Source organism: Malania oleifera, chromosome 2 (genome assembly GCF_029873635.1).
Source record: "Malania oleifera isolate guangnan ecotype guangnan chromosome 2, ASM2987363v1, whole genome shotgun sequence".
Taxonomy (NCBI): domain Eukaryota; kingdom Viridiplantae; phylum Streptophyta; class Magnoliopsida; order Santalales; family Ximeniaceae; genus Malania; species Malania oleifera.
This window is the reverse complement of record NC_080418.1, coordinates 136,965,903-136,981,338: the sequence shown is the minus strand read 5'-3', so window position 1 is coordinate 136,981,338 and position 15,436 is coordinate 136,965,903. Positions and strand designations below refer to the sequence as shown.

The 15,436-nt window shown below is 33.5% G+C and overlaps 2 protein-coding genes across 6 annotated transcripts in view; one reads left to right on the top strand and one right to left on the bottom strand.

The window, feature by feature from the left end:
- The first annotated feature begins 6,542 nt into the window (after positions 1–6,542).
- LOC131149171 (uncharacterized) lies at positions 6,543–8,683 on the top strand. Of its 2 annotated transcripts, none has more exons than XM_058099345.1 (2): positions 6,543–6,769; positions 6,885–8,683. In XM_058099345.1, exon 2 carries the CDS (start codon positions 7,057–7,059, stop codon positions 8,413–8,415), a length of 1,359 nt encoding a protein of 452 aa, XP_057955328.1. In that variant the 5' UTR covers positions 6,543–6,769; positions 6,885–7,056; the 3' UTR covers positions 8,416–8,683. The 2 variants fall into 2 exon arrangements, with proteins under 2 accessions (XP_057955328.1, XP_057955329.1); XM_058099346.1 differs by having other exon boundaries at positions 6,547–6,769; positions 6,972–8,683.
- Positions 8,684–11,520: 2,837 nt separating this feature from the next.
- Positions 11,521–15,436, bottom strand: part of LOC131149710 (guanylate kinase 2, chloroplastic/mitochondrial-like) — a 37,704-nt gene continuing 33,788 nt past the window's right edge. For all 4 annotated transcript variants that reach the window (XR_009135283.1, XR_009135284.1, XR_009135285.1 and 1 more), the window contains 2 exons: positions 11,830–11,891; positions 11,521–11,750 (listed from right to left, as the gene is read on the bottom strand). The gene's annotated coding sequence lies outside the window, so the exon portion shown is untranslated. The remainder of the gene's footprint in view (positions 11,751–11,829; positions 11,892–15,436) is intronic.

The following is a 15,436-nucleotide window of genomic DNA, read 5'->3' as shown; positions in this document are numbered from 1 at the left end:
AGACACTGGTGGACTTTGAAGTGGATTTTCAAGTTCTTTGAGGGTAGAATAGAGTTTAGCATTGAGTTTGATATATGGTAAAGTTTAGCTTTAGTTAAGGGTATATTAACACAAACTATGTAGGAGACATGGATGATAAGAGGTTTATTGTAGTTTTATATTATGGTGGATGAACCTATTTGTTGAAAGTTTAAGCTATAGTCAATTATTCTAGTATCTACGTCGAGGTAGAATATACGATAGTGGTAAAAACTATTAAGAAGACTACGTGACTAAAGGGGTTAGTAATTGAATTTGGCATCATGCAACAAACTATTCATCTGCATTGTGCTAGTCAAAGAATCATCCACTCGTGAATGAATTAAGTCTATCATACAAAGACAAATTGATCGCATAAATTGGCGGAAAAGGATTCATGTAACCGACCCCACTTAGACTAAGGCTTGATTTTATTGTTGTATACAAGGGCAAAACACATTACAGTTAAGTAACAAAAAATATATGAATTGATTGCAACTGATAAAATTTAGCTTGTTAAGGCAGGTAAATAATGGAGAAAACATGACAAAACATTCTGAAAGGAAATTTTCTCCAAGCCTAATGAGAAACTTTAATAATTTTTTCTTCACACTCTTCTCATTGCTCCCTTGAGTACTTCATACGATCTATGGAAGGATCCTACTTTAAATTAGTCACACTTTTTAGTAATTCATGTATTGGTGTTGCTTTCTAAATTAATTTTTTTTCATTTTCTTTATGAAATAAAAAGCTTTCCTTGGAAAAAAAAAAAATTAGGTAGCCAACCACACGTGGAAATGACTAATGAATGAATGAGCCAAAAGAAAAGAAAAGAGAAGAAGAAAAACTAAAGGCTTTGTTAGGCACTCACATTTGGACAAAAGGTCTAAACCCAAAAGGTTGTTCATTTTGTGGAAACAGTTGTCAAGGGGAAAAACACAAGAAGCACGCGGAATGGGCAATGCTTTATTGAGAGAGTGAGGAGCTTAGCAAGAAACAGCCTGTATGCATTCTCTGTTTGGACCCCAAAAGCATCCATGCATTGCACCAAAATGTGAACAAAAAGTCAAAATGAATTTATTACTTTGGCCACATGGTGGGTCTTCTTTAATTATCTTTGCTTAGTGAATCAACTTAAGGAAAAACTAGGGATGTGTCTTCTTTGTTTCATCTTTTTTACTTTTGTTTGGAAAAACAGGTTGTGACTCTACATTTATTTGCATTTCAATTTTTGTTTCTGTTATTAATTTTCATATGTTTTCGAAAAACTGAAATCACAACTTATGATTTTAAGTTGTTTTGATAACTCTTGTCAGAATACTTTAATATCTAAATTAACTTTTACGGATCATTTTATTTATTATATGTATAATTTTTTTAATTAAAACGAGTTGAGATCATAGAGGTAATTACAAAAGAACGAGGCATAATTAATGATTAGGGAAGAATCATTTGATATCATGGATGTTGGCTTTTTGAATCTAATCCCTGGTTTTGATAATAACAAACCGCAAGTTACTTATGTGTGTATTTAGTGATTGAACATGTTATAATTCAACACACACATAAAGAAACTGAGAATGGAAGCCAGAGACGCATAAAGCTCATATGATCAGGGGTTTTCCATGAAGATTAAAGAGTAAAGAAGATCAAGAAGAAGACATTTTGATTTTATTTGTATAATGCATTTAAGTTTTTATATGTTCACCTGTAATAATTGCATATATCCAGCATGATATGTCTTAATGCTCAGACAGAACCGTAAACAAACCTTAGGGTTGACTTCGGTAGACCAATGCCAGGTTTTTAGGTTAAATTAAATAGTCGTGGCCTTAGATAGACTCTAGGTCCCTGAACATAACTTTTTACTAAAAAAATAGGACTTAGGCTTAACTTTGAAAGGGTTTCAGGTGACCAAACCTTGGCGTTGAAAATGCCTCGGTCGACTGAATGGTTGAAAAGTCAGAAAGGTTGACTTGGGTTGGGTGACCGAACCAAAATAAACTAAGTGTCCTCGATCGACCGAACGTATAGTACTAACTTTTTCACCTTCTCCAAGCACCCGAACTTTACATTCAAAACTACCTCGGGCGACCGAACTTAGAACCGAGCGACAGAACCTCAAGTGTTTGGAAAATTGCCTTGGATCAGCCACCCTACCATAATCTCGGGCACCCGAACTTGAAAAGCACATTTTTCATCTGTGAAAACCATCTTTACACTTTCCAATTCTCTTCATTATTCTTTGAAAACCATCTTTACAAGAGAGTATATTTCCATTTGGGCATTCATTTTGATTTGCACATATAGTTTTAAATGCTTGTATTTTGTTTTGTGTGTGCAAAGCTTTTGAAAGTAAAACCCTAGATTCTCTTATTTCTTATTGCAAATATTTTCAGAGAAACATTTGATTTAAGGTCTAAATCTTTGAGGTCCTCATTATACATATCATATTCAAAGATTACAAAAATTATTTTGAAAACACTTTTACTTCCTGAGCATTATTTCATATCTTTAGAAATTGCATATTTTATGAGCTTTATTGTGTATATCTCTGCTTGTTTTAAGAAGCATGTTTATATGTACAAAAATATTTTTTATTGTATCGATTGGGTTTAACCCAAAATTGAATTGGGGAGTCTTAGTCCCGTAGGTGAGACCGGTTCGGTTCAACCCAAAAATTGAACTAGGGTTTTTCCTCGCCCCGTAAGGAGACGATGTAAACAGCTTTTGCTCCGCTCGTTTAAGTGAGCAGATTTAGTGGAATCCTTAGGGATATACTCAAGGTAGGGACATAGGTTGGTTTGGCCGAACCTCAATAACAAATCTGTGTTTCACTCTCTCTCTATCTTATTTAAATTCTTATACTTTAATTTCAGCATGTGTATGAATGTTCATTTGATGTCATAATTATTTGTATAAACACATTTGATTTAAATAAGATATACTGCACATGTATATGTCTTCATTTATCGTTTTATTATTTTACATATACACGTGTATATTAGATGAGATATAATTTGTGGTGAATTGACGAAATGCTTAATTTAGCCAAAATGTTTTAAAACTCAATTCACCCCCCTTTTGGGATCACACCAATTCCAACAATGGAACCTAGTGAGATCACTCTTGCAAGACTTTTTTCTTCCATTTCTCTTCCTCCATCTGTTAAGAAGTCATTATCTTCAAAAATCACTAACCTTGTAAAATATTCCTATATCCCTGATACAACACAAATTCAAGGACCTTTCTTCCTCTTATAAGTCCATATAATATTTTCAGAAGAAAAAAATATAATTAAAATAAAAGTATTCATAAAATTTGTACATATTTGAAAAAAAATAAGTCATTTAAATTTTTTATTTTTTATTTTTCAAGATCACATACAATGAGATTGTTCTTACAATGCTAAAAAGTGAGTTTTGAAATACAATAATTAAGTAAAACAACTATGATAATTTTTTTTTTATTAAAATATTTTTAATTTATATTTTATTATTTTAGTATTAAATCTTACTTTTTAAATTTTATTTTATTTAAGGAAAAAATGAACATATGTTTATTAGAATTTTAATTTGTTTTAGTTCTAAAAATATTAACCCATATTGCTTGTTTTCGTGTGAATTGACGAAAAAAAATTCATACAGCCAACCCCACTTTGTATTATCTTTGTTTGTCGTTTGTTTTTTGTTTTTAGTTTGTATTTCTTATACTTCATTATTTGTGGAATTCCCAAGCCTAGCAAGCCTGTTGATTAACTCCATATATCTGTTTAGTGGTTGAATATTAAGGCCTGTTTGGATGAAGGATTTTGTTTGAGGAAAGCAAAGGAAAAGAAAATGAGAAGAAAAAGAAATTTTCATTGTATTTTCTCTCAACATCAACTATTATTAAGAATGAAAAATTGTTCTAATATGATAAAAAATTAAGAAAAAATAATATTAATTATGTGTAAAATCAAAATTCTCTTTATTGATTTGCTACATAATATATTTTATTTCTTATTCTCCTCGATAATCAAACAAAAAGTAAATTCTTTTACATTTTTTTTTCCTTTTTTTATAATTTTCAAGTTCCAAATAGAGTCTTGAAGGAAAGATGACTATAAATTCCAGACAAGTCTTTTACAATTCGCAAACAATATCGATCATAGACTTTCTTGCACGCTGGTGGCTTCTCGATTGTGGTTAATCTATCTCTGATTGCTTCTGTATATTATGTACAAAGATTATGCTATCTATTCTAATATAATTAAAAATGTCTAAAAAATAAAATTCACTGATTTGCAAAATAAAAAATTTATTTACGCATTTTTTATTTTTATTTTCTGTCTTAGTTTTTCTTCATAATCATCTAAAAAACAAAGGAAAATTTTTCTTCCACATTTTTTTTCCTTTCCTTTGTTGCAAATGGATTTCGACAATTTCTTTCAACCCCTAGAGTAATTGATTAATTTTTTTTCCCCACTCTCTAATTTTCTTATCTCTTAAGAAACATTTTACCATGAACTTAAAGTGAATACCTAATTTAAAACGTGTTAGTTCTTTTAATGCCTTTATAATAATAAATATTACTAAAATTCCATAGTTGCATAAAAGATCATGTACATTGGCCTATAGTTTGCTAGGTTTTGGTGATTGTCAATATCTAAACTCATTCTCATTAAAAAATAAAAAAGCAAACCTCTAGTTCGTAATATTTTATGAATACGATAGTTCTTGACTTTTGATTATCTTTGAAGCGAATCATCGTTTTCATATGGATGCATTATTCCCTTAAAATATATGAGAGTGAGTTTGACTCCTTTTTTAGATGAATTTTCCTTTTCAATTTTTTTAAAAAGATAGAGGTCAGTACAAATTATTTTATTTCATAGTTTTTACCCAAAATAAAATAAAATAAAATAATCCATATATTATTTACGTATCCTAAAATGATATATCTATTTTGATCATTATAAATATTTCGATAACCTGATCAAAATTTTCTCTAGTAGCTCATCTTTCACTAATCTTTCACTAAAGAGACCAATTTTTACTTCACCAAACTCATTTTTATTACTTCCCTTTTTAAAAGTTTATTTTGTTATTCACACGAGTTAAATTAAGTGTTAATAGTGCTACATGCTTCGGAGTTTTTTAAATTGTTATTGAGCATTTAGGATTAAAAAAATTAAAAAAGAATAGCCCCTAACTATGAATGTGGTCTTTTGTCATCCTTGTTATCTTTTGACATGTCTCTTATTGCATTGCAAAGCTACTTTAGTAGAAAAGGATGTGATTATAAATTTTGAAATGATGAAAAATAAGGAACAAAAAAATATATATCTTAGCTACTATGAAGGGTCCACGTTTTCCATTAGAGCCCTAGTATTTTTCTTTGGCAATGAACCACATCTTTTGTTTACAAGGAAGGGATATTTAATTTTTAAAATCATGAGAAATGAAGAAAAAAAAAATTCACCTATTGCCAAGGGTCGTCATTAGTGGCGAACTAGCCCGTGACCCACATTTTTTACCGAGCAACATTAATTATTTATAAATCTCAACAAGAATAATTTTAGGGTCCTAGTTAGATCAAGAATTCCGTTTGAAGAAAAAAAAGAAAAAAATATTTTTTATTATATTTTTTCTCTATGTTAAATCCTACTTTAAATTAAACTTGTTCTACTATGGTTAAAAATTAAATAAAATCAAAAAATTATTTCTTATTTAACTATATATTTAATTTTTTCTCATTTTTCTTTGCAACCGAACATAAATATTAAATTCCTTTATATTTGTTTCTTTTCTTAATATTTTAAAATTTCAAGTAAGATTAAAAAATATTTAAATTAACTTGAGAATGAGCTTTTTGTTTGATAATCTAGTAGTGAATTTGAAAAAAATACAAAAATTATTGTGATGCATAACTAGGTTAAAGTTAATACCGAAACTTTTGGTATCATCAAATTAATATATTTAAATCGGGCTTCGAGCTCAGTGGTTTATTTCCTTAGTTTCTAATTGCGGGATCAAAGATTTGAGTCTCACTAGCATCCTGTAGGAGTTAAAGAGGAGGAAGGGTAGGGGAGAGGGGCATGAGGAGTAGGGGTTAAATTATATTGTATATTGAAGTGAGTTTGTCCCTTTGAGAGCATTGTATAGTGGGTTAAGCGACTGAGGAGATGAGTGGTAAGAAGAAAAAAATAAAAAAGAAGAAGAAGAAGTTGAAGAAAGAAAGAAGAGTCCAAAATTTCTTGACATTGAAATGAATGCACAAATTGTTAAGGGAAGCTAATTTTGGGACAAACCATTCACAAAGAAAAGTTGTCCCATATAGACAGAAGGGAAAAAGCATGCGACGTTTTCTTCCAATGAACATTCAGAGAGAGAGAGAGAGAGAGAGAGAGGTTGGAGCTTCGGAGAGCATCTTGGAGTAGAAAGAGAGGGGGTAGGGGGTGTGATAATGAAGATGGGGCCAAGTGGGTCCACCAATGACCTCAGTGGAGCTGAGGCCTTCACTGGAAGTAGTGGAAGCTGCAATGGCAAGCAAAGCAAAACCCTCCAAAAATCTCTATCCCCCACCCACCCACCCACCCCTAAAAGCAGAGGAACAAGAAAAATAAAAATAAAAACAGAGAGAAAACAACCCCAAGTTAACATCATCAGCATCATCGTCCCCCTTCGATTTTTCTTCATTCTCCCTTTCATTCTCACCTACTACCATACCCACCTCTTCAACTTGCAGAAAAAGGATCTTCCATTCTACAGTAAGTCTCCCCTTCTTTCTCTGCGATTTTGTTTTCTTCCCATAATTTCCATGCTCTTACTTGAGTTCATATATTGTTTATATTGTTCCGCTAAGCAAAAGTTTGGTACATGTAGATGCGAGGGCTTTCGAATGTGCTGTTATTGATCAATCTCCACACTGTAATCATCTCTGTTTTCGCTCTCTTCTCTCGTATCCTGTAGGAGTTTTTCTGGCAATCTTGTTTTAAGAAGAGGAAAATTTGGAAACACCCGCAAGTCATTGTTGCCGGAATTTGATTTCCCTGGAATGGATTCCTTCAATGGAACAACTGGGTTTCGCTATAACCCGAATTCGAACGCCATGGGGGACGCGGACGGGGAGACTGAGTTCTCGGGTATTCTTGAAATCTATGTTCATCATGCGAGGAACATTCACAACATATGTATTTATGACAATCAAGATGTGTATGCCAAGTTCTCCCTTACCTATAACCCCGACGAAACCATTTCCACCAGAATTATCAATGGCGGAGGAAAGAACCCGGAATTCAATGAAAACTTAGTAATGGAAGTTACCCAACTCGACGCTGTTCTCAAATGTGAGATTTGGATGCTAAGCAGGGCTAGAAATCTAATGGAAGATCAGCTCTTGGGGTTCACACTTGTCCCAATTTCTTTGGTTGCTGGTAAAGGAAAGGTCACGCAAGATTTTAGTCTTTCTTCCACTGATCTATTCCATTCCCCAGCCGGAACTGTGAAATTGTCTCTTTCTGTGAATGTATCCCTGCCCCTGAACTCCTCTGCCAAGTCCTTCTCTGAATCGGCTGCCAGTTCGTCCATTACTTCGGAGGTTGTACTGCTCGATCGAAAGATATCAGAGGTTATGTTGGACCCGGTTGAGTATTCAAGGGTTGAATTCCCTGACATTGGAGTAGCTAGAGAGAACCAGCAGATGGTCTCTGAGTATTTTGACCTGGCCAGGCATGGTTCTGGTCCAAGGCCCGGTTTGGTTGGGCCTGCATCATTTCTTCATCTTGGTGCTCCTCAGCCCGCTGATGACTATGAAATGACTGTGAACTCATCCGAGGAGAATCGGGGTGGTTCCCTTTCGCCCAATGGGAGTATTCAGAATTCTGGGTTTTTGAGTTCTACAACAACTAGCTTAAGTGATGATAGGAATTCAGTTGATTCTGTTGACAAAAAGAGTCGGTTGACTGGTGAATCATTGTACTCTCTTAATGCGTCGATTACTACTGAAGGTAATCACAGCTCCGGTGTTTGTCCAGATACCCCAACCTCAAAAAAGGGGAATGAAGTCAGGGATGAAAAAGAGCAGAATTTCTCAAGCAAGGAAGAGGAGAGCATCAAAGAAGGGAATATGAATACGGGTTCTGCTAAATTTGGTCAAGTGTTTTCAGCTCCACTTGGAAACATCAGTCTAGATGCTGAGCAGTCTGCAATGCAGCAGCAGATAGTTGACATGTATATGAGAAGCATGCAACAGTTTACGGAGTCTTTGGCAAAGATGAAGCTCCCAATGGATCTCAATAAATCGAAAGCTGAAGACAATGGAGATGTAATTCAAAATCACAATAGCAAATTAGAAGTTGAGAAGAAGAAAAAGGATGGGTCAAGGGTTTTCTATGGTAGCCGGGCCTTCTTCTGACTGATGGCTGGCTGCGTTTCATTGGAGAGTTCTTTTAGCTGCACTCTGGAGTTTAGTAGATCAGAATTTGGCTGTTTCTCTGGAATTTATGACATAGATTTAATTCCTTTAGCTTTGTTTAACCTCCTTTTTCTTGTTGATGAGCATAGCCCCTTGGATTCATCCTTGTCTGTTTTATTAGCTTCCATAACTTTAGTCCTATATTACAGTGTTCTGGCTATGTGATTGTGGTTATGCTCTATTTTAAATTTATTTGGGTGGTTAATTATTCATGTTTTATAAGCATTCGGAGATCATGATTTTGATGATAGAAATAGCACTTTTGTGAAGCAGATGTGCATGAAAACTCTGAATGCCACTCAGGGAAGTGAACCCTTTACATGTAGCTGGAAATCCGCCATTTGCTTTCCAATTGCAGGGCATGAATACCATGACTACTCTAGAAAGTTCATGCTTCTCTACAATGATGGAAAATGTCTCTTTTTTAACAACGAACACCCTAGAAAATCACTCATTGGTACGAATGGTACATTTTCATTCCAGAGAACTAAATCTAACAGTCCAAATTTTAATTCAATATTTTTCACATAACATGACCTTTTATTAGTTCGAAGTGGGAAATCATCGCATTCTATTTTATTTTTGTCATTATTAATCGATTTCACGACAGAAGATGCCATCTAGATTTAGAAACATCTCAACATTCTCTCTAAAATACACAAGTGTCAACACTTCTTTCACTAACATATCTATTTAAACATACCCCTAACGTTCCACATTTTTTAGCATGAGCCGTACCAAGATTCCGTTCCTGTTCCACAAACCAGAACGTTCCATGCTCTAGGTAAAATTGATCTCGATGTTACTTCTGATGAAAAAAGCTGGTTACACTAGCCTTATCGGTTTCGTGTTATTTAGATTGTTCGGTATTATAACTTTTGAGTGAAACAGTCATAGTATCTGCAGCCTCTTCCAACAGCACAGATGCATTTCTTTTCCTGATCATGTATTGTGCAAAACAGACCTAGCGGTAAATAATTTGTAATTTCATTGCAATTTTGATTTTGCATTCAAGATTTCTTTTTTAAGAAATCTATTTTGTTTCGCTATGTACCCATGTGTGTACTGTATCAATTTGATGCATTCCGTATCTGAGGGGCCTCTTCCAACAGCATAAATGCATTTCTTTTCCTGAAAATATATTCTAGCCAAACAGTCCTAGCAGGACATAATTTCCAATTTGTTTCATTTAGATTTTGCATTTAAAATTTCTTTTTTGAGAAGTCTATTCTGTATCACGCCATGCGTGTCTTACTGTATCAGTCTATACATTCAGTATCACAGTCAATTTTGAAACTAGTCTGTTCAGCTTTTAATTCTATCTTACACTCCCTCCAAAGTGAGAAGAGAAAAACTCAGATGCTCTCTCACAGACATGCGAAAGCTGTGCCAAAATTATTGGCAGCTTGGGATGTTTTGTGGAGTTGAAATCACTCTACTCTTGTGACCTAACAGTTGAAATGTGCGTGTGTGTGTGTGTGTGTGTGTGTTGTCAGTGTGCAGAATATCTATTTTCCTCGCGCAAATTAGGGATTATCCTGATACTCTAAGATGTTTTTTCAATGATCTGCAATAATTTGTCATCCAGGACTTGGAAGGCAAAAAGAGTTCTTTCATTTTCAGAGAGTCAAAAGGCACATTTAGTAGGCATTGGGAAAAATATAGATGCAAAAGAAAGAATGAAAGCTGGCCTGCATCCGCTAAAGAATACAGTGCTGCCATATACTGGCTGCAAATTTTACTCTTTCAAAACAAGGAACCCTAATCCCAAAAATGTTGTCGTTATGAAAGGCACAAACATGGTTTTTTTTTTTTTTTCAATGAATAATCCTGTTCTTGCTGTGTATCATCTATCAATTGCTCAATCATGTGCCAAACTTTGAAGATATGGGTCATCGACCGCACAAGACCCAAATGGGTCATGAGAATTTCCAGATAAATTTATTCTTTACGAAAAATGCATTTAAAAATTATTTTACCTCAGAAGTTTTCTTCTTTTTGTTGCATAACAAGCATATCCTTCTTCTTCTATTGTCTATAATGCCACAACGCTTTGTTATCCAATTTTTTTCATTAGCATGTTATGAAAAACATTCGAGTCTGAACTAGAAAAGTGGCATATGAAGCTGACTATAGTTTTAGAGCAACTTGGTCATGAGATTCATCTGTGCAATTAAAACATTTGGATATTTTTTAAGGCATGGGTGATGCCTTGTGCAGCAGCAATGGAAGCCTCTCATTATCAGAGGTTGAAAACAACAGCTATAACGAGACTCTTGTGAATTGTGATCATGGCAAGCGGTGGGGCAAACTTGAAAAGACATTTTTTTTTTTTTTTTTTTCAAACACAATGGCCTGACATTATAGTCTTGCTAAGATATAAAATTGCATTTGAAAAGGAACCAGCAACTGTATATAAAGGTGGGTATCCAAGGATGTCCTTGTGTGAGTATATAAATATACAAACCCAAATTTATTTTGGTTTCTTGTCTGCTAATGTGTTATTTATTTTTATTTTTTATTTTTTAATAAGTACAAAAAAATAATAAGGGTGAAACATAAAAGGATGTATTGTTGACATTGGAATGGTAAGACTCGAGAAAATATATGCTAACTAGAAACCAAATGACCAAAAGGATCATTGTGGGTAGGTGCTACACAATTTACCTAATGAAAGTGAGATTTTTATTTTTCCTACATTAACTGGCATATGAAAAAATGATAACTCAATACATTCGAGATGGAGTAGTTCCTCAATAATCAAATGGTCTTGTTTAGGAATAATCTCACTTTTTATTAGAGGTGGAGTTAGAAATGTTGCTGTATTTGATCATACCCCGATCTTAATTGACGACCTTACGACCTTCATTTCCCCTCGAAGAGATGAAGCACCTTGTCATGTTCAATGAAAGAGGGGAATACACCTTAAGTGAAAATATAGAGTTTTTAACTTTCTCATTATTAGGCAAGGACTAGTTTAATTGCATGTGCACCATCCTAATTATAGCAAATGAATAAATGAATAAATAAATAAATAAGCATGTAAAAAAAATTTTTATTTGCAAAATCGCAATTATACATAATGTTATTTAAATAGATATTATTCTAGTTCTGTTGATGATAATGATAATTTAAACATTCCAGATAGTGTTACAAAATTTGATGCTCCTCACAAATTTCAGCAGTTCAACCTTTGAATTACACAAACAAAAATATGCTACCGAATGAAGCCAGATGTTTAAAAGGAACTTCGCTTTAAAAAATTGGCCACTAAGCTGCTCAAAAACAAGGAGTAACAATTAATCTTTGATTACATGCAATAGTAAATGAGAATTAAAAATATTGAACAGATACCTTCACAAAATTGGCAGTAGCAGCAACAGGGTCTTGCTCAAAGGCATACACTATCCTTCTTCCTGCAATTACTCTGGGATAAGTAGGATCCTCTCAAAATTGATGTAAAGAATAATTCAATTATACCATGGAACCCAAGAAAACTATCAAAGCAAGAATTATAAATTTAAATTTTACCTTCTAGCTCGCAGCAATGAGGTCAAGAAAAATTAAACTTTAATTTAAGCATAGGCATGCATACCTTGTACTATAATTTTAGTCTTAACCTATTAAACTAAAAGAATGGGGATGAAGAGGTTTAAACCCTAGGTCTTTTAAGTTAAAAAAGGCTCCAACAGTATGTCAAAGAGCTGATTCACCTAAAAGCTTAAGCTTATTAGTTGAACTACCACGTTTAACATCTATATACTATTTGTGTTTATGCAAGCAGCTAGTCAGAAATCATCATTTGCCCTCTATCACACAAAATTCTAAAAATTGCTGCCAATATTGCATTATGTTTTAACTGTAATACCAGTGCCAGAATCTTCAGTATTTGCCATGAATCCAATTTGATGCAGTCCCAAAATGAGATGAAAAGCATTGTCAAGGTGACCAAACACTCCAAGCAGAATGAACTCTTTGTTTGGCCTTGGGATGGGATTTTTGCTAATATAATAAGCAAGCCAAGGCATTTCAGTGAAAGTGAATGTGAAATGTTGGCTAAGAAAGCTCTCTGAATATAAGGCTTATAAATGTGCATTTTTTTTTATGGCATGAAAATGATTTTAGAGGATATGATATATTTGATTTTAACGAAGATTGGATTGAATTCAATAATGTCATGGAACTAGAAATATATTTTTAAGTTTCTCTTCATGGTATGAAGAACTGGAATGCATAGGTAAGGCATCATGGTTTGAAGATTTATGGATGGTGTGCAAGAGAAGGCGATTATAATTCAGAAGCGCCAAGAGAGGGTTATCTCCATGAGAAAGCAGAATTAAAAATGATTTTGTATTTCATGCAAGAAGCAACAAAGAAATACAATGCTGTGAATCTCTGGACGAAACGCAATACAAGTACAGCGAAAGAGTATGTCTGAGTAAGATGATTCAGGATAACGAAAAACTTCACCAGGTTTAAAATGAAGCTATGAGACTTTCTGATGGTCATTATGATGTCAATTTTATTTATTAATTTTAATTTAGTATTGGCAATAACTATATTGCAAATGCTTTTGCAGATTGTCATACATAAAATTCAGCAATCAGGTTTTAAGGTAAAAGCAAAGAACCATGAAAAAGCAACAACAATATATATAGCAATATAGCAAAAAAAGCAAGCAAAAAGAAGCAAAAGAAAACAGCAAAAAACCAGAACTCAGGCTTGAAACAAAAAAAAAAAAAAAATGCAGAAAAATGTAAACAAAAAACAGCAAAGAAAATGACCAGCATTCAAGCTTTGAATTGGAGGTGAAGGTGTGGAGGAAGAAACAAAAACAAAAACAGCAATCAAAAGAGCAAAACACACCAATAAATCAAATGAGCAAGCAAAATACAGCAAAAAGTTAACAAAAACAGCAAAGACGAAGACCAGAATTCAGGCTTTAATTGAAAAAAAAAAAAATTAGCAGTTAAAAAAAACAGACAGCAAAATAAGTAGACAAAAACAGCAAGATGTAAACGAAAAACAGCAAAGAAAGCAAGCAGAGATTAGGCTTTAATTAAGGGAAAGAAAAAAAAACAACAGTCAAAAGAACAGAACACAGCAACTGAAATCATTTTTTATGATTTTGTTCTTTTGATGAAATTCAAAATGATTGGCTATGGAAGGGCTGTTTTTGTTCATAAAGTTTCTTCCGAATTTTGCCTACCCTTCAACCAAGCACATAGCACAACAAAAGGCTAGATGACCTACCCCTTAGCTCACCTGCATGTCAGACACACCTAGCTCTCCTAAAGCATGATTTTGCCTAACCTTCAACCAAGCACATAAAACTACTAAAAGCCAGATGTTCTACCCCTCCACAGCTTCCATCTAACTTGCCCCTTCCAGATTTTACAGATCATGAGGGGCAAAAAAAGCATTTTATTACATAACCAAACACAACCAAATCTGCACTCCAAAAATCCATCTTGAGGCCACACAGATCTCAACAATGCTTTATAACATTATATCTAAAGACAGAATCATGCACATCCATGTTTTATTGCACAAATTTAACAAACAACTGAAACCATGGACAAAGCTCATCATATTTAATCCTAACAGCATCAATCTGCTAAACCCCCTCTCACGAACAATCTAACAGAATAAAAATTATCACTCTTGTGCATCTTAGGGCCATCAAATATCATTTCTTTGTTTTGCTTTCAGCCGAGGTTGAAATACATTCCCCAATCTCAATATTCTACCTCATTCACAAGGTTTAAAATCTAAGGTTTACAATGTAATAATCTACACAGAATACGTTTCTGCCACCCATATTTTTTTTTCTAATAGAACCAAAATTTTATGAGCATATGTTTCTAATAATAAATTAAAAAAAAATGAATTAAAAGGAATACAATGTGCTAAAGAAACCGGTGAGTGCAAGTCCAGCAATTAAGGCCCTTTTGACACGACATATTTAATGAAGCATTTCTATCTTTTCTACACTGAAATAACTTAAAGACTAAAAGCCAAGTTTAACTCCACAATGAATAAGAAGTCTGTTTCAGAATCATTTTGCATGTTTTATAAAAATTAGCATATAATGATGGAGCTTCAGTCAAATATATGAAATTTCTAAACTGTTATGAGAAATTTTAAACAACTAACTAGATATTTTATTGTTTGTGAAACACATAAATAATCCAAGTTTCTTTCTAACTTCATATGCAATGCACCAGCAAAGTCAACTAAGAAGTGTTGTGAGACAAATATGCAAGTTCAAGGACATCAAAACACAATTTCCATTGACAACATATTTCTTGGCTAATAGGAACATTCAGCTGACAGGCAAGCAAACGGATATTTCAACTAACTATATATAACTTGGCTAAACTTTCAAAGATTTGACAGATGCATTTTATTAAGGAACTTCCAAACTGATAATTGGAAAGAGTTCTAGACAGAATTATCTTCTCTAGGAGGCTAATATGTGCAAAGCCAGACTCTGGCTTCATTATGGTACATTTCTCCGTAAATACTCTTCTTTCTTAATAAGTGCTTCATGTCAAAGGAACAGCAAACAGCAAAGCAAAAGATTTCTTTCCTTACTTAAGCCCACATTTATTTCCTTATATTTCAATTCATTATTTTGTACAGTTAGCATATATTTAGTTTACATGTATAGGGCTTGACAGATTATAGTTTACTTGTATAGGGCTAGAATCACGCTAGACCTTATTTACTTTCCATGTATAGCATTCTTGTAAAGTCTATATATAATATACAGAACTCAAGGCCAATTCATTCAGCCATTCACAAAATATTTGACATGGTGTATCAGAACCAGCCGACTGCTAGCTTTTTTTTTCCCTTCTATTTTTTTTTTGTCTTCTCGGTTTCGTGGCTGTTTTGGTTTTGTTTTCTCTTCTGGAATTTTTTCTCTGTTCTTTCGGTACTTCTGTGGCTGCGTGGC